Genomic DNA, 20,452 nt, shown 5'->3' on the forward strand with positions numbered 1-20,452 from the left:
GAAACCGATTTTCAGCTTATGGTCACCACGAACTTGACCTTTGATCCACTGACCTCAAAATCAAAACTGTTCATCTGCTGGTCATGACCAATCATATTAAAAAAGTTTAAGATCCTTGAGCCAAATCGTTATTCATATATTGAATGTAAACCGATTTTCAACTGAATGTCGTCACGGCTTTGAGCTTTGACCCACAGACCTCAAAATCAATAGAGCTCATATCATGGCCTTGACCTATCTACCTAGAAAGTTTGAGAATTATAAACTTAATTTTAAATGCTTAAGTTGTGAGTTAGGTGTGACACAAGCTTTGGATGCATAAGGAAAAATATATATTCTTCCAGTTTGGGGTACATGTATGTTGAAAAAGAAACTGGGCTAGTATTCACAAAACATCTTCAGTCATTCCTTAACTTAAGTCGATTTCCATGTTTACGGTCAAATAAAAGAAGTTGATGTTGGTTTTTAACATAAAATTATGCGAATTACATGAAAATTAAGTATTTTAGATATAATTTAGTTACCAATTAGCAAAAATGGTCTGAATAAACAAACTGACGTCACGGATTTGAACAGGACCCGTATTACAGAAGCATCTTAAGTAAAATTCAAATATGTTAAATTAATTATGAAAAAAAAGATATATTTCCGATATCATATTCGAATTTTTTTAACTGCTTAAGCATAGAAATACAAGTAATTTTCATTTATTTCTCAAAAAAAGCTTATAAAGTATGTTTAAAGTCCCAGTCCCAGTATCTTTAGTAATGTACAGTTATCGAAATGTATGTACATCCAAATGACTTCTTTTAACTATTTTTGCATTTTTAACCCCAAGTTTGATCATAAAAACACACATGCATTATCACCAATACCACACATGCCATAAAAAGATAGTATAATATCAATTCAGTGAGCGAAATTTCGCTATGAAACTTACACACCACATGACTTTCTTTATGCATTGAATGCCATATTGCTTAATATACTAATAGTGTTCATATTTCAACTATGAAGTGCTTCGATGAAATGTGTTTTAAACAAAATAATCATACTTAACCTGTTATTTTCTCTCTTTTTTCAATTGAAAGCTATATTATATTAATTTGGACAAAGGGAGGTAATAAGACGATGATACGACCATGGCTATTGCATAGCTTGGTTATGTACCTTTCCTACATTATATCATTCAAACGTTCATATGTAATGAATTGTCATTGATTTTCAAGTTAACATTTTTATTTAAAATCAGGTTGTTTTAAATAAACAGAACATCCTCAGAAACCTTTTTTTCTGAGCTTTGATAATTCGGGCCCTAAGGTTCGTAAACCAAGCTATAAAAAATCCGAAGCCTACAAGTTAGGGGACAAGTTTTTAAATACCCAATCATTGTGTCCAAAGGCTTGTAATAACGGTATGAGACAAACTTTTTTGTATCTTAATGTTTCTTTTTTCTTTGATCAACTTTTACAATTGCTTGTTCATAAAGGTTGTTTTTAATAAACATATTTTATAGTTTTATTTTACAATAATTATGTTGGCTGGTCCATTTGGATCACATGACTCTCCATTGTACATCATCGAAACCTATTCCAAACCGTGACGTCGCATTTCTACGAGACGTCAATAACTCTACATTAAACAATTACCTTAATCTTTATGTATGTTAGTGCAGTGATAAAACACATTTATTGTGGGGAGCGAATACACGCCGTCAAGAAAACAATTAGAAAACCGAGGCCTAAACCACTTGGTCACAATAACTTTACCATAGCTGACGGATATTTTAACCTTTATCGAATACACTGTTACCATCACGTCATGCTGTCAATCAATCGATCACGCAACAACCTTTTGCCTAATCGCGTTACTAACGCTATTCAAAATTGTGGAGTTCAAAAATAATATTTGATCAAATTACGTAATATTGTTTCGTTAAAAGGGTTTTATTTGTTTAATTTCCAGATATTTGAGATGTTTGGGGTCCAACGTATCCTATGTTTGTGAATATTTCAATAGTGATTGTCCATGTAATAGCAATATAAACATTTCAAGATCGGCAAACTCATTGCCCTGGTTGGATTTGCGAATGATTCCAAATCGAAATATATCGAAAAAACTTGATATCTCAAGAATAAGGAAATCAAAAATGTCTGAACGGTACGATTTTAAGATATGTATCTTGGTATTTCACAATCATGGTTTTCAATTGTCCGTGGACTAATTATGCTTAGCACGTGACACTTTTCTAATGTATATGAAAAATGGGAGTTTTGTTTCGTGATCGGGTAAAAACTGACAAATGTTTCCCGACCGGTAAACATTGTTCAGGGGATTGCCCTTGTTTCCAAATCCGGTAATTTTATCATTGTAGCACATTATGTGTGTGTGTGTGTGCGTGCGTGCGTGCGTGCGTGTACGTGCTGTTTTAAAACCGTTTATATATTCATTTGTTTAATATATTGAAATAAGATTTGGACGAGAAACAAAATAAGAAGTTTGTTCTCACAGGAATAATTAAAAATAGTATGAATTTTAATTAAGTTGAACACATTGAATCTTCAGTTGATATCGATGAAACCGGTCTTCTCAATACGCAATTCAGTTTATTGATATCTGAAGAAAAATAATATCCACTAGATACTGTATATTAATTTTTGGGGGTATGATTTGTCCCAGCTAATATGCACCAATGCAGTAACATAATAAAGTTGCATTTGTATTCAAAATGAAGGTCATAAATTTTGACATTGACAAAAATACTTCGTGAATTAGAGCGTATAGATCTGACTTTAATTAGTCTATTGGTATTGCACGTCGATTTTTCGGTATTTAATGATACATAGTCACGTGATACGTCAAACAAAAATGGCGGCTTATGGACGAAATTATTTTATTCTATGAAAAAAAATAATCTTTATTATTAATATCCGTTTTCTGGATAGATGGTGACACGTTTTTGTGTTGTATTTTATGTAAGTGCACACTTTAAGTATAATGTCTTTATTGATGCTTGACCTACAAACCATGGAATTGTCTAAACTAACCTAGATTTTTCCATCAACAATGTTAAGAATGTTATTCTTCACTTTTCCATGTGACATGTCTGCAGTTTTGTCTTAAAACGTGGCCAAAACGAAATTCAGTTGAAAGTTTTCTTGTTAAATCACATTGCATATGATATTATTTCTTACTTGACAGCATTGTCAGATGGCAGTAAAATAATATGTTTATTAAAATATCTACATCAGTCAAAAAATGAACAGTGTTCACAAGAGTTTGAGCTGAATGAGCTATAGGTGAGAACATACTGAAAATGTATGCTTTATTTATTCCATATTGCAGTCCACTCCATGTGTTAGTCCAAATAATTGTACGTTGACAGAGTTTTTTTATGATTTTTGATATGGCAAATCCTTATTCCACCTAAATGGCCGTCAATGAGTCTTGTGACGTTTTTTTTTATTATTGCCGACTCGTGACAACCACCATCCCAGCAAAAAGTAGCATTCTTTCGCCCGATGTTAAATGGTAGAGTTATAGCATTACAGGGATACATAAGAAATGTCAAATTATGAAAAAGCATCCCTGATCACTCATTATTGTCGCAAGGCAAATCCTTCATGTACAAATTGTTTTGTATCAAAAGTGGGTAGTAATTCCTATCAGGATTCCGGGTAAATACATTTGTAACAACAATCAACATATCAAAAATCATCAAAAAAAATCTGTCAATGTACAAATGATTGGACTAATGCATTTGGAACCCCAACTTTCCTTGGTATCTCCTCAGTTTTAAAAGTAAGTTGCGGAGTTCTGCTGATTACATAACCCTTTTTTGCTAAGACATGCTGAGTTTCACTAAGTTACACAGATGGTTTTATATTGCTTGCGCAGGTGATTGCCAGGTCGTATTGATTTATTACTCTCGAAGTGGAACTCTGTGTCTTAGGAATTGCTACTGCATTACTACTGTTGATATCATTCTCACATTCGTTTGGTTTTCCTTTTTTAATGAATAACATAATTTTATTCCATAAAAGTTCAACATTGTTAGGCTATTAATTTACCTTACCATTAATTTATTTTCATATAAATTGTTGCTTGCTTTAATTGCTATGAATGCATGTTTATGTGAAATGGGACAGGGTGCTTTTAATTAAGGGTGAAACGGGCTTATTGACAAAAAATGTAAGTTTTATTTTTTGTAAATTGTACCAGGCAAGTGTCAATTCAATTCTTTGAAAGAATCTTTAAGTGAGTTGGCTGTACAATGTACTTGAAGAAGAAAAAAAAGAATTGAGGTCTATTGCTTACCGTATTTCCTCGATTATAAGATGGGGAAATTGGGTCCCTATTGTTTACCTTAAAGTAGGCTATAAGAAATTCAGAAAGAAATAGTCGGAATCAGTAATACATGTTGTATTTAACATGCGGTATTCGACAGACTGATTTATTGTCTGTTTGTGACACGCCAATAAAAGTGACACGATCATACCCATAGGATCTGCTATGTTTCGCTACAATGAACACTCAATATCTTCTTATTGGCAAAAGCTTGTTATCGGTCCAAACACGTGTTTATCACAGGAGACACATTTTGCTGCTTTAAAAATAGAATATTTTGAAAAAAAATTACCGTATTTTTTTTCCATGTCAGAAATAAAACTTATTTTTTCCTTACAATTAGGCTTCGCAAATATCATGCAGACTTACTGGCATGCTTCAATACACATTTCATTAATCGTTACATTAATTTATCCACAATCATCAATGGTAATTAATTTCTGCTAATTAAAGTCCCATCAACTGCAATCCAAACAAACATCTGCGAAAATTTAACTTATTAACACATTTAATGGAATGTGTCGTGTTTGTCGGCTCCAGATCAAATTGGTGATAAAACAGCATGAGCTGTGTAAAGATCGAAGGTGCATGGAAATGGTTTATATTTAAATAGGTCAGTCTTTACTGTATGATTGAATTTTACTACCAAGATTGCGTTGAGGCTGGTTAGAATATACTATACGATCGGAAAATAATAATTAATAATCCTCGTCTGAGAAGCTTCAAATCATGGCCAACATATTTCAGTTTACTACAAATATAAATCAACTTTTGGCTGTATGAAAAAATGAAAAATAAATCCTTAACCGTGTAACCTTGTTCTATTATTAACCTACCTCCACATTAGAGAGTTCACAGTTGACATTAAATCAGTGATTTTCTTCAAGTAAATGAACAAATTTAGTTGATAATTGACTGTTTAGCTTGAACATTATCACAGACTTGGCGAAATTCAAGTGCTGGATTTGCTTTAAAAATCGACCCCGTCTTATAAACGAGTCTAGACAAAAACACCAGATCCTTGGGGAAATATGGTTCGCATTTTCAGTTTATTTTTTACAATGATCTTATCAATGTTGCCCCAGGAGGCTAGCAGGCATATGAGGTCTTTAGATTGACAGGCCAAGTGAGGTTCCTGCAGGGTATAAGACTTGGTCAAATTCTTTTTCGATGCCTTGAACACCTCCAACCCAAGGTTTTTCACAATTTCCTTGCTACAGGGTTGAGATTTTGATAGCAAAATTTGCAGTTTGTCTTAATACCTGGTTGTGTCTGCACCTCCTCTCTGGGACAAAACATTGTTTGGTGCATAAGGTAGTAATTGGAATTAGTTCCATTTTGACCACGGTATGAATAATTGGTTCCACTCAATAATACAATTGGTTTCCCACAATAGCTCAAATGTAGTTTATTGCTTGTACAATAACTCGTAATCCTTAACTATGCCTATAATGTTATGTGTTTGTTTGAAGTTATTTAGTGTTGTTGTTTCTATCGGCCATGTTGTTAATCTTAGACTCGCTGGTTGAATTTATGATCAAGTATACCAAATACAATAGATTTTAGGCCAAACCAATCAATTTTATATTACAAACAATCCTGAGAGCATTACTAGCATAGGGTGAAAAGAACAACACTATTATCATTAATAATTTGTCAATTTTCTTTCAGCATTTTGGTATGCACCTATCATAAGCCAAACTGGCATCCAGCAGCGGTATGCCGATTCAAGCCCCACAGTGGACAGAGTTTTTATCCTGTCCAGTGTGCTACAATGTGTTCAATGAGCAACATTACAGACCTATCAGTTTGGCATGTGGCCACACAGTGTGTAGAACTTGCCTGTCAAAGTTCCAGCAGAAGAAATGCCCATTCGATCAGTCTCTCATATCCCGAGACTTGGACGAGTTACCGTCAAATTTCGCCCTTCTGCAGCTTGTGTGTGCTACTGCAAGCCCGGATAACAAGCAGCCCTGTGTTCCGCAACAGGTTGAGAAATTCTATGACAGAGCGAAGAAATGTGTAGAAGACTTGGCACTTCTCTTGAAGCCTGTATCGTCAAGTAAGATATCTTTCAAATAATAATTGCTCACATATTACCTAAGATTGATTGACATGACCCTGAGCCACTCAAATTTTAGAATCGTAACTATGAATAATTACACCAATGAAAAGAATGTAAAGCTTTGATGTAACAGAACAAACAATATAAAATATAAAAACGATATTAGTTAATATAAAAATAAGATTCGCCCCCCTGCACATAACAGTTCATTTATGAGGTAATTCTGATTGTTTTAAATCCTTAGCTGTCCTTGTTTATGTTTCATTTTAGATGCTATTTGGAGATATAATGTATAACATATAATAATAAATCTGGACTTGACAAACATATTGGTTATCCGTGTTTACTCTGGTTACCCCAACATCACTCTCTTGTAACATCTTGTTGAGAGTGTGATTTATGTTGAAACACCTTGTTTCACAATCATTTTAAAATCAATGAGTTTGAAACAATTATCCCAATTTGGTTTCAGGCACGACAGGATCAATCATATCTGTCTCAAGTTCCGGTCAAAATGGACAGCAAAGCGGCTCTAACTGCGTTCTCAGTCGCCCGATGCAACGAAAACTCATCACGCTGGTCAACTGCCAACTTGTAGAGGAAGAGGGTCGTGCACGAGCCCTACGTGCGGCCCGCTCGCTAGGGGAGAGAACTGTCACAGAGCTGATCTTGCAACATCAGAATCCCCAGCAGCTGTCGTCCAATCTCTGGGCAGCCGTCAGGGGGCGAGGATGTCAATTTCTTGGACCAGGTTCGTTGATTCTCACCTTTAATTTCTAGAAAAAATTTATGCATATGATAACATGCTTAAGCATCTTATTTTGTTTAGCCCATTTTTTGCTTTAACTTAATTTTACAAAACAATTTATTTTTATTGTGACGCTGTTAAAATTATTTCCTTTAAAAGTCTGAAAACTCTTGACTTCACAGTTTAAACCAAAACTTACATTGTGTTCTGAGCTTGATCTTGTTATTAAAGACTTATGATTATTCAAGAAATTGAAGCTATATTTGATGAAGTTTCCTTTTATCCAATAGTATGACAGTATTATGCATTTTGTCATTACATATTTAGCCGGTGTTGTAGTGTTTCTGAGCATTTTTGGGTCGCACTTAGACTCTGTTCTCAATTGCAAAAAAAAAAAAAATTCCAAATGTGAAAATAAAATTCCAATTTCAGGCATGCAAGAAGAAGTGATAAAGTTGATTCTCCTGGCCCTTGAAGATGGATCTGCCCTGTCTCGTAAAGTGTTGGTATTGTTTGTGGTTCAGAGGCTGGAAGCACAATACCCGCAGGCTTCAAAAACCGCCATCGGCCATGTGGTTCAACTCTTGTACAGAGCATCTTGCTTCAAGGTAATTTTGATGTCTCAGTGGAGCAGATATCGCTAAGATCTTACAGCTAGAACATGTTATTACATCTTAAAAAATGTTGATAAGAAAAAGCGATCTTAGGATACTATCATTGGTAAGCTGGCGCCAAAGTTTCTAGTTTTCTTGAAATTGTAGAAAGATACTTGACAATAATATTGTTTCACAGTTATGTTATGAATAAAAACATAACTGAACTTAAGCTACCACAATATTCATTCATGGTATATAACTTCTATTGCTATGAAACCAAATTTTAATCAACATATAAATGAAGGTAAACCTTAAGATTGACAAATGCTTGTGTAAACATTAGTGGCCGAAATCAGGGCAAGCCCACAAGCTCTGCACTGGTAAAATGCTTTTCGGTCTTGCATAAATGCTGGATGTGATATAGCAGGGCTTGTTAACAATTTAGGTGCTTAGTACTTGTGTTAGAATTCTGGCTTGCTGCGAAGATTTCACTGACTAGAACATGTTAATTTCATTTTCAGGTCACAAAACGAGATGAAGAATCATCGTTGATGCAGCTAAAGGAGGATTATCGCACGTATGAAATGCTGAGACGTGAACACGACTCCCAGATTGTGCAGATTGCGATGGAGGCGGGGCTACGGATCGCTCCGGATCAGTGGTCATCACTGTTATACGGGGATGCAACCCACAAATCCCATATGCAGTCTATCATTGATAAAGTAAGGAAATGTTACATTATTGGAAGGAACATCATCAACACTGGGTTGTCTGTGTGAAATTAGTGTATTGTTTTGCAATCTTTTGGAGTTAAGTAAACTAAAGTAAACTTTTTAAATTGATTATGCTTTTTTGAAAATAACATGTTAAGATAAAGCAATGTTTGACAATCAAAGAACTTCTTATTTGGTAAAAAAATCCTTCTACAAGCAAATTTATGAAAACAAACATTGTCAAAAGTTTTTTGGCAGTTCTTGTGTGTAATGTTTGCTTTGTAATGCTTTTTTGGACATACGCTAGAAAGATGATGATACATATTCTTTCTCAACAATTCATCATGATATGAAGTGGCAGAGTTTGTATTAGATAGTATCTCTTAACATCTGTGCATGATTCAGTAAGAAAGATGAAAAATTACATAAGCAGGAGATTCTGAATCAAGTGTCTAGATTTAGTGTATTTGTAGGGTGAAAAAACAAGATCAGCTGTTACCAAGCAAATAACTCAGAAAGGCTAATATTGCTTATTTTGATGACAAATTTAAACATTTATTCAGACATTCAAATGAGACTTTTAGCCTGAATTCTTACATTTGTGTTTCAAATGTTTTAAAGCAAGCCAGGCTATAAAAAATCCGGAAAATCAAGCGATCCCAGAGAGCAATTTACCAATTGCAGGTCTTGCAGCTTGTACTTATTTCGACCACTGTTAACAAGTATGCTCCCTATTAATTCCAGTTGCAGACCCCACAGACATTTTCAGACAGCGTGAGTGAATTACTGATCGCGCTGCAACGAACCAGCGACCCTCATAATCTGTCCCGGTTACGTCCAGAACTTGAGTTTCTCTCCAAAATTGACCCTTCCCCAGGTAAGGATAATTATATTCCGGAAAATGTTTGTCTTTTGTTTTGAATCATAGGATGATAGAAAACTGTAAACATGTCCACATCCTTGTTAAGTTGACTTAAAATGTTAAAATGCCCAACATGATAACCTATTTTTGCGTCATAATTAACATGACATGAACGGGAACCATTGTGTAAGTTTTCAGAGGTCGTTAAAGTAATCTATTCATTGCTCCAGCTAGGCTTAAATAGCGGTGGGGAAAGCCCCGCTGCCCCTTTCCAGCCCTCTGCTGCCTTTTTAAAACGCCCAACTGTGCTATTTTGTTTGACATAGCTGCCTTTTGATGATTATTAAATACACTTTGGTTTCGCTTACAGTTTTGATATTTATTTGATATTTATTGGACATAATGTCAAGTAATCTTTCAGAATTAGCTATAAAAATAATAAATATGTATAATCTTGACACTAAAGTTAACTTAAGATAACAGCTGTTAATTATACCCCCACAAACGAAGTTTGAGGGGGTATATAGGAGTGAGCTTGTCGGTCGGTCGGTCGGTCTGTCGTTCTGTCGGTTTTCATGGTTTCCGGACAATAACTCATGAAAGGCTAGACAGATTTGAAAAATTTTTGGTACACAGGTGTAACATCAGAAGATACAGGTCAAGTTCGATATTGGGGCTGGTTGGGCCACGGTCAAGGTCACTGTTACTAAAAATAGAAAAACGGTTTCCGGACGATAACTCATGAAAGGCTTGACAGATTTGAAAATTTTTTGGTACACAGGTGTAACATCAGAAGATACAGGTCAAGTTCGATATTGGGGCTGGTTGGGCCAAGGTCAAGGTCACTGTTACTAAAAATAGAAAAACGGTTTCCGGACAATAACTCATGAAAGGCTTGACAGATTTGAAATTTTTTGGTACACGGGTGTAACATCAGAAGATACAGGTCAAGTTCGATATTGGGGCTGGTTGGGCCAAGGTCAAGGTCACTGTTACTAAAAATAGAAAAACGGTTTCCGGACGATAACTCATGAAAGGCTTGACAGATTTGGACAATTTTTGGTACACAGGTGTAACATCAGAAGATACAGGTCAAGTTCGATATTGGGGCTGGTGGGGCCAAAGTCAAGGTCACTGTTACTAAAAATAGAAAAACAGTTTCCAGGCGATAACTCATGAAAGGCTAGACAGATTTGAACAATTTTTGGTACACAGGTGTAACATCAGAAGATACAGGTCAAGTTCAATATTGGGGCTGGTGGGGTCAAGGTCACTGTAACTAAAAATAGAAAAACAGTTTCCGGACGATAACTCATGAAAGGCTAGACAGATTTGAACACTTTTTGGTACACAGGTGTAACATCAGAAAATAAAGTTTGGTACACAGGTGTTACATCAGAAGATATAGGTCAAGTTCGATATTGGGGCTGGTGGGGCCAAGGTCAAGGTCACTGTTACTAATAATAGAAAAACGGTTTCCGGACGATAAATCATGAAAGGCTTGACAGATTTGAACAATTTTTGGTACACAGGTGAAACATCAGAAGATACAGGTCAAGTTCGATATTGGGGCTGGTGGGGCCAAGGTCAAGGTCACTCTTACTAAAAATAGAAAAACGGTTTCCGGACGATAAGTCATGAAAGGCTAGTTTTTCTTGTCAACAGTGTAACTTCTAAATTACCCAACAGATTTAAATAAAACAATACATGCATGATAAAAGAAGATGCAGTGTGCAGAAACCTTTGAGTTATGGCCTCTTTTCAAAGGAATGGTTTGCCATTCCTGTGTCCAGGCGGCATTTGTGGGTATTCGTCACTCCTGTGACAGCTCTAGTTAGTATTTAAAGTAATTACAACACATACACAATATGAATTGAACTTTGGCCCTTGCATGTGCCCCATTAACACTCATTCAATGTTCATCAAAAGTGCCCTACCCAGCCCTGCCTTTTTCAAGTCCTGGCTGGAGCACAGCTTTTGGATTATACAGTCAAACGCTAGTATTAATCGACAAAATATAATCCATTTATTGGTCATGTGAATGTTGAAAGACAACCAGCAGCTTTTAAATTGCCTTGTTTAGAATAAGTTGAGGCACTTAATTTATTCGAAATGCGGCCCCGAAATGCGGCCCCATTTCCTTCCTGAAAAGGTATATATTTTTCCTTTACCCGGTTAAAAAATCCCTTTTAATTTTTTTTTTATTTAAGAGGAACATTGACCTCTCAATAGAAGTTTGAAAACAAGTGGAACATTATAGTAAACATGGTAGTATTTTTCTCCTTTTTGCAGAAACAATGCTATTTTTCCCATATCAAGGGACCTGCCACTATTCACTTAACGGTGGAAAAAATGGTAGTTAAGTATGTGATCCTTTTGTTGAAGAGTCAAGGTTAACCACCTCTATGGGAAGTCAAATATCTCCAAAACACCTACATAATGTACATGTATGAAATACCAAAAAGTAGAGTTTTATCAAATTTAGATAATCTTATGTAGTTTGTTTTGTAGCAAATAATAATAATAATTGTCTAATCTGAATTCAACTAAAAAGTAGAATTGGGAAGGAACAATAGCACTGCGAGAATATGATTCTGTCTTGCGAAGACTATGTGTGGTTTATGAAGCTAAGTGTCAACATTTTAGACAAAGTCACTTGCATTCATCGAAATTATGTTTCTGGATGACCAATCCTGAATTGACTAGTCACCCCAGTTGACAATCAATGAGTTGTCTAATTATAGGATTATATTTTGTAAATCTGCGGTAAGGTGCTTCATTCTTTTTTACCTCCAAAGGGGGTCTTTAAGCGGCCCCATATAGCCTTGTCAAAATGCTATCATCCCTTCAACTGCCCTGTCAATCAAATCCCTGACCAGTGATTGGCATATAAAAAATAAACATGCCTTGCTTTATAAAATGTAGAATTTGAGCAAGTCCTGAACATATTTTTTCTGTACAGAACTTGTGTTGTGTTTCAACCAATGCACTTTGTTTTTCCAGACGTACCCTGCCCTACATGGGAGAATTTGGATGGTGTAATGAAGTCCGTTAAAACTGTCGTGGAAGGACTAGTCATGTTCTTGTCCACAGTAGGCCAACGTCGGCACGAGTTTCTCACGCCATTTAACGCACGCTACAAGACGAGCATGTGTCGAGACTTTATAGAGCGAGGGCACTGTCCACGGGGAACTAGTTGTACATTTGCTCATTCTGATGAAGAACTAGAAAAGTAAGAATTAGTTTATACTAATTTTTTTCAAGCTTGATTGTGATGAAAGCTTAAGCTTATAGAATCACTCTCTAGTCCGTTTCCTTTGCAGAAATCAGTACTGGTGTCCATTTTGAGTGGCCATGAGAAAGTACCCCTGGTGGGGATCGAACCCATGACCTCTTGGGTGTGAGCTGGACACTAATACCACTAGGCCACTCTCACCCTAATAGGGACTGTACACCAGATTGGCACCAAAATTTTTTTTTTTTTCTGTAACGAATCTCAGAACAATTATTTATTAAAATGTTTTACTCATTGATATTTTATTGTAAAAAAATAGCAAAATGTAAACAAAAATCGAGTTGGAGACCGGGTTCGAACCAGTGTCGCCAAAATTGCAGTCCAGTGTTCCATCCACTGTGCTATGAAGGCTTACCCTAAACGGTTGGAATATTTAAGCTATGTACCTAACTTGGTAATATCACGTGATAACATCAACTAGCCAATCACGCATAAGGAGTGAATTCTACTACATGTAGGTAGACATACCTAGTAATCTTTTTTAATGGAAAAATACGAAAAAACTGCAAAAAATAAATAATTGTAAAGTATGTGGTACTTCAGTTAGTAAGTTTCAATGCATTGTACACAGCGATACCAAGTTTATGTCAGTTTTTCGACAATTTTCTTCTTATTTTCGCTATTTCATCATACAGAGTACAGCCCCTTTAAGAAAGAATTATAGTTACATATTCAAGATGGTTGTCTTTGAATGACTGAATCATACCTTTTATGAGTTGGCACTGTTGCTACAGCTTGGTTTCATTCCTTTGCAGATGATGATGTCTGTTTCAGGTCATTAAGTATTTGAAATTACTTAATCAGTTCATATGATAGTTAAACCTTATTGTTCACTTTTTTCAAGTTGATGCTGGCTTTGATGAGGCTTATATTTGAAAAGTATTGTCATCGAGGTAATCTTGATGTCATTATTGTCATGAAAAACATTTTTACCTATGAATTATTGTTACACTGAAAGCATTCAGAAAACATGAATGAAACATAGCACATATGGCCATGATTCTCTGCATACATGCTATTGTGTGCCAAGGGCCAGAAGAGCTTATGTGATGGCGCAGTGTCTGTACATAACTGTGTAAACAATTGCTTGTGAACGCTATAGAGTTTTCATTTGAATCTGAATCAAACTTATACAGAAGTAAGATATCCATGAGAGCTTGGTTCCTTTCAAAAACCAGCCAGATCTGCCCTTGTATAACTGGATTATGGCTTAAGAAATGCAAAAGAATTTTCAAAGGGAGACAACTTTGTACTTCATTATATGCTCTGAATTGAAAATGACCAAAAGAGCCATGCCAGTATAGCCTAGTCCCTCATGGGCCTCTTGTTTTTCTGAGAAAGGACAGAAGAGTATGCAAAAAATGAACTCCTGATTGGTCTTTTGAAAATGATTAGTTGATTGAGCTGCAGTTGGAAAAGGTTGTTTTTTGCTGTGTTTTTTTTTAAAGAAAAGAAAGAGGTTTTCATCATGCTAGCTCTGCTAAATTCTTTCAGGTATCGTCAAAAGAGCAAGAAAGCTTTCAGACAAGGATTCACGGGGCTGTATGAAGATGAAGATGAGTAAGTTAGAAACCCAGGGTTTCCTTAGAAACTTTTCTGGGACCCTCATGGTTGACAAGTTGGGGATCTCTGGTAAAGTTATGGGGGTCTCAATATTATGTTTATACTCAATAAAATTTTATTTTGGGTCGTCTCAGTGATTCACAACAAAATTACAAATGGGGCTCCCTTGTCAGAATATGTTTAAGGAAAATCGCCGAGAATGTGTTATATTTATTTTTTCCACCATGCACATGTATAAATGATAAAAGAATTGTTGAATTTTCGAATCAGTTTTATATATTCTTGCCTTTAAAATTGATTATCACAGACATAGAATGTTTTTGAATTGTAATGAATGTAATGTGGTATAATAAAATGCTAGTATTTCTGACCAAAGATATGCTTTAATTTCTTTTTAGTTCACAGCCTATGGTTCCTGCAGGACGGGGGAGCAGCAGCTACTCTTTGTTAAAACGTCAGCCCTCTTCGGGTCACCAAGCTCCCAGGGGTGTAGTAGAGCAGCCCCACCCTGGAGGTGATGCACCCCCTGGGCTTGGATCTGGGGTACCTCCAACCCCTGGCAGCTACCCAACAAGGAAAATGGAGGTAATTCTTCCCCCTGGCGCAGTGATGCAGCCAAATGGAAGTCTTGTACCTGCTGCCCCTAATGCCCCTGCAGGTTTTGTGGCCCCTATTGATAACACTGTGGCCCCGGCAGTGGGAATGGAGAATGTTCAAAGGGTTGGGTTTCTGCCTCCCAATGGTGATTCAGCCATACTTCAATCTGGTGGAATAATAACTGGTGTCGAATCTCAAGAAGGGATTCTGTTTCAGCAACAGGGGATTCAGCCAGGGCAAGTGGCACCTCCATTTCAGCAGCCAGTCCCTTTAATTGGTGCCACAGGGATGGTACAAGGTCAGCAGCCACCTGGAATGGTGCAGCCGAATAGTGCAAACATGGCTGGAGCTGGGCAGCAAATGGTTGGACCAGGCTTCGGTCAGGCTAATCCTATGGCTGGGAATATTGGACAGCCTGGAATGCCTCAACAGGGAATACCGCTGGGACCCCAACAACAGGGTATGCCAGGGCCAATCCAGCAGATGTCAGGTATGATGCCTCCGTATATGAGCCCTTACGGCCCTGGCGGAAACATGATGGGACCACGGTTCCCTATGCATCCCATGATGTACGGGCAATATCCCTACCCAGCCATGCATCCATACATGCATTATTACCCTCAAGGTTATATGGCACCAGATGGGTCAAGAATGCCGTTTGACCCAAATTATTTCCAGTCGTTGAACCCCTTTGCCGAGCCTTGGAAACCAAATGCCCAAGGCCAGATGCCAAGTCACATGATGAATCAGCCGCCATACATACCACAGGGGCAAGGTCATGGTGCTGATGTCAATGGATGTGAAGTATGCTCTCAGAAAATGAAAGAAGAAGAAAAGAAAAAACAGGAAAATAGAGGTCACTCTCACTTGTGTAACCAGCATTATAAGAACAATTCTAGTCCTACTTTAAGTCCAGAGAATCAAAATGTTAATTATGCAAATTTAAAGGGTAAAGAACTTGACACTGAATCGAAAAGTGATTTCGACAAAAGTTCTTTAAAAGAGCAGCGGCAGATTTTGAAACAGAGCTTTAACAGGAATAACTCATCAGAAAATTGGCAGAAAGAATCTCAAAATTCTGTCAAAGATACCGAAGAAACACCAGCTTGGAGCACCTTCGATGATGAAGACAACGATAACGATGCTGACTATGATTACGAGACCAGTACACGACAGTTTGAGCAGGATCGACCACAATTTGAATCAAGGGGTCAGAATCAGGACGAGTATAGCTGGCAGGCTGAGACGTCCAACTCTGCCTCAGAGACAGGCAAGCAGAACATGGTAGGGTTTGGTTTTATTTAGGGCTTAAATACATTGTTTTAATTGGTTGGGGATTAGTATTCGCAATATATTGCAAAGCGGTTAGATCTCAAATGAACACCATGCCAACTATTAATTTTGTGATATGTTTGCCAATCTTTTGATAATGAAGTCACAATTTTTTTGTATCCAAAATTTGGTGAAACCACACAAATTTGAGAAAAGAATGATGGGAAATTAATGTGATTTGCAGTATTTTTATGAAGCATTGGTGGGTGGGAGCGGTAGGTGAGACTGTCAGAAAAAGATAAACGAAAAAGAAAAAAAACACATTTCAGAGCGATGATCAGTCCAGGACCCATCCGCCTCCCATGCTGGCAGAACCCAATGCAAAATTATATGTGAGTGCCCAATACTAGATTATATGTTAGTGACAAATGATAAATTATATGTTAGTGCCAAATACTGAATTTTATATGAGTGTCAAATGCTAAATTATGTGTGAGAGCCCAATGCTAAATTATATGTTAGTGCTCAATGTTAAATTATATGTCAGTGCCAAATGCTGTATTTTATTTGAATGCCCAATGCTAGATTATATGTGAGTGCTCAATTATTTTTGAATGTGCAGTTATGGTTGATCCAGGAATTGGTATATTAATAAAAGTCTTTTTTTTTTCGAAAAAAAGTACAGTCGAAACTCGTTATGTCGAAGTCGTTGGGACTTGGGAAAATGTTCAAGATATCGTACATTCGACACATCCAAATTACAAAAAATAGCATCAAACCCAACACATTTGAGTCTGATTTATGTCTGATGTTTACATCCGCAATTAACTGGTCTTGTTATATACATAAAAAAATGAATTGTTTGTGTTTTTTTCCGGTTCCACCTCTGAATTGGTTAGTGGAACTAACATATTACATTTTAAAGCTATTCTTTCTGTGCCCATTTGGGATTGTTATCAAATCGTGTGTGTGTAAGCTTATTTATACTCGCACTCTGGCCTTGCCTATTTGGCCAGTGCTCCGTTAAGAGTGTTAGTCATTTTAGGTTTTTTGTGCATAATGCATAGACAGAATATAACCCTGGTTAGAGCTACCCTGGATCTTTAATGTGCACCAGTGTGTAGCACTGTCACTCGGGACTCCCATTTAATGTCCCTCATGGAAGACTATTAGTATTTTTAGTTATGCGACGGGGAATCGAACCTGCGACCCCTGATTGATAGTCTAGTGTGTTACCACTGGGCCACGGTTCCGCCACTATCAAATCAATAGAATTGCCATGTTTTATTCAAGAACAAAAAACAAGCTTGAGCAATAAAAGTCTCTTTAATCAAAAACAAATAACTTAAATTATTCTCACTTACCAATTATCCACCAATTATGACAGTTTGTTATTTTGACATGCACAATAATTTAGCGACATGCTGCAAACCGTCATGGATTTTTTCGCACCTACCACTTGATCTGCAGTTTGGCATAAAGAACACAAAAAATGTATGAAATTCGACTACAAGGACTGAAAAAGGAGTTTGACAAATCGGAGAAGGATATAAGAAGGAATAAAAGTTCGACACAACCGGAAAATTGAAATATTAGATGTTGACATACTGAGTTTGGACTGTATGAGTAAAAGTAAAAAAAAATACAAATCAAGTGGTTGTATTGAAGAATTCATGTTTTCTAAAAGCAACTCACATAATCATGCGAGTTAACCTTTTTGTCTTATGCTGGTAGCAGTCTTGGAAAATTTGGAATTTCCTGTTGCCGATATATTTTCCTCCTTAAATTTCCCCATTTCCGAGTCATATTATATATGTCATATATACATATATATACATGAATATAATGTAAGTCAGTTGATCTTTGAAGTTGTTTCACTTCAAGTTACTTGCGTGAAATCCATGTCGCACAAGACCAAAGATAGAGTACCATGGGTCTTAATGAAAGCAACAAACATTGATGTTTTTGTTTTTTTTCATACCAGTTCTTAAAAGTATTGTTTGAAATAGAAAAAGCAAATTTATTCGAAATTAATCTAAAAATTGGGCCCAATTCCTGAAAGAGTATATATTTTTATATTTTTCCCCTACCTAGGTAAAATATTGTGCAAGTAGATTTGTGTATGTGCACTATGCTACTGAGTGATATTAAATCAGAACATGCATGTTATATGGAATTTCTTTCCTGTGTTAATATTTTATGTTTATATCATGCAATATTTTAGAGAGATTTTTAACAGATTAGAAACACATGTATATATCCTACCAGCGTAATGTCTTTCAGCGACAGTCCCTACACAGTCTGCACGAGAAGCGGAATTCGCTGATCCAGCAGCTTCAGGAAATTAACAAGGAGACTATCGAACAGGAACAGAAACTGGAGGAGCTCAATAACATGCCCAATCTATTCAAGTAAGTATGTGCAGACGTAAAGTGGCATAACATAGGCTGAGGCAAAAAAAAAATGAATTTGAAAGCAAGCTGAAGAATCGTAAATAACTCTTGGTTGTCCACAAGGAATAGATAATTTAAGATAATTAAAAAGAAGATTGAAATGTGTTGAATCAAAGACCATGACTTACTTTAAATACTATAAATAGTAAAACATCCTCAGCCCAAATTTGTTTCATTCAAATTACTTTACACATGTTTTTTGTGAGATGAAAGCAATGTTCATATATCCTAGAATATTTAGGTTTATCAGTTACTGTTATAAAACTCACTGATTGCAATCAAAATTCATCAATTTACATAACTTTACACTAGCAATAAACTTGTGAGATGAAAGCAATTATCATAGATCCTAGAACGTATAGATTTATCAGTAACTGTTATGAAACTGGCAAATTGTATTCAAAATTCATCAATTAACATTTAATACCATCTCTTAGGTAATGACAGGCACATATCAGTTACCATTCGGGGTTACTCAAAAGATGTTATAGATTTGATTGTTATTGCCTGCTAACAGAATTGAAAAAAAAAGTAAAATCATGTTTGTCGCGCCTACAGTCTTACAACACTTTCTGCGCTTTCATTTCACTTTTGGCTTTGAAAATAATTTCTTTTTAATTTCAACCATTGCATCTGTAAACGTTCTCAAATGCCTTGTAATGTAGGCGAAGATCCTAGAATAAATTAAAGTATCTAAATGTTTCATTGCAGATTTGACACAGACTTGGTCTCCGAAGCTGAAGCCGTCAAGTCCACCCTCCAGCACCCTGCCCCACTTGACACCGGCCCTGCAAAGCTTAAATCCAACAAACCTACAAACGGCGAGATCTTTGAAAGGCTTGGTGCGATATCTGGGGTCCTGCCGAGGTCTGTTAATGACAGTATTCTGGCCTCATGGACAACTAGTGCACTTCACGGTGAGCTTTTAATTTAGTTATAGAAATTTTCATTTTCAAGAATTAGCACAGTATTTTATATTTTATGTAGGTTTTAAGCTAAAGAGTTAAAGAAGGATTCTGTACCCTGTTGGGTTTTTTTGGTAGCTTCTTTCAGCCCTCTTAGAGACCAGCATAGGCACATTTCTGCCTTCTTAGAATTAAATGCTTAAGAATGTCAAATATATGTTTGGTTCTCATATAAATACATACACACTACATATTTGGCTCTTGAAATCAAATACTAGTATTACTTCAATTAAAGGCAGTTTCTAACATTTTCTGCCAAACTCTATTTTTTTTAGCTCTTCACAGTCTACCTCAGTGTGCCTTTTTCTCCCTCAGTACTCTGTCCCTTTTCTGCAGCACCCTGTCCCTTTACTGCAGTGCCCTGTCCCTTTACTGCAGCACCCTGTCCCTTTACTGCAGCACCCTGTCCCTTTACTGCAGTGCCCTGTCCCTTTACTGCAGCACCCTGTCCCTTTACTGCAGTGCCCTGTCCCTTTTCTTCAGCACTCTGTCCCTGTTTAAAATCTGGCTTAAACTCTATTTAATGTAAATTTTAAAGTAAAACACAATCATACAAGCCAACTTTAGAAGCCACAAGAAGTTTGAAATCTTCTACGAGGCCATGATTTTGCTTGTGGGATCTACCCTGGTATTTGATATTATCTACAAACTGATGTTTATTATGCTAGGGAACAGAATCAATATGTATCTGGAAGTTTAGGCAATCATGTAATAAAGGAAAAAAATTGTTTTGCAGATAAAGATGATGACAATGCAAGCAGCAAAAAACTGACTCACCTAGAGAAAAATCAGGTAAATACAGTAAAACTGCGATCGCTCGAGGTCGCCAGGGACCGAGCCAAAACCTCGAGGGAACCGATGTTTCGAACGACCCGATTTTCAATTTTCCAGTTTGATATGAAACATCTTTCAGTGTATTTTAAGTTTGAAGTCGTCAAACAGACTGTTTACTAAGACACCGACTATGTGTTGCGTT

The 20,452-nt window shown here is 36.4% G+C and overlaps 1 protein-coding gene across 2 annotated transcripts in view; it reads left to right on the forward strand.

Moving 5' to 3' along the window:
- Positions 1–2,863: 2,863 nt before the first annotated feature.
- Positions 2,864–20,452, forward strand: part of LOC128230555 (uncharacterized) — a 35,763-nt gene continuing 18,174 nt past the window's right edge. The window contains exons 1-13 of one of the 2 annotated variants that reach the window (XM_052942942.1): positions 2,864–2,975; positions 6,019–6,409; positions 6,885–7,163; positions 7,593–7,768; positions 8,278–8,478; positions 9,214–9,346; positions 12,335–12,563; positions 14,121–14,186; positions 14,588–16,070; positions 16,388–16,450; positions 18,327–18,469; positions 19,223–19,428; positions 20,213–20,268. In XM_052942942.1, the coding sequence (XP_052798902.1) occupies positions 6,067–6,409; positions 6,885–7,163; positions 7,593–7,768; positions 8,278–8,478; positions 9,214–9,346; positions 12,335–12,563; positions 14,121–14,186; positions 14,588–16,070; positions 16,388–16,450; positions 18,327–18,469; positions 19,223–19,428; positions 20,213–20,268 (3,378 nt within the window). In that variant the 5' untranslated portion in view covers positions 2,864–2,975; positions 6,019–6,066. The remainder of the gene's footprint in view (positions 2,976–6,018; positions 6,410–6,884; positions 7,164–7,592; positions 7,769–8,277; positions 8,479–9,213; positions 9,347–12,334; positions 12,564–14,120; positions 14,187–14,587; positions 16,071–16,387; positions 16,451–18,326; positions 18,470–19,222; positions 19,429–20,212; positions 20,269–20,452) is intronic. The other variant, XM_052942944.1, reaches the window with a different exon arrangement.

The sequence above is a fragment of the Mya arenaria genome, chromosome 4 (assembly GCF_026914265.1).
Source record: "Mya arenaria isolate MELC-2E11 chromosome 4, ASM2691426v1".
In the NCBI taxonomy this organism is placed as follows: domain Eukaryota; kingdom Metazoa; phylum Mollusca; class Bivalvia; order Myida; family Myidae; genus Mya; species Mya arenaria.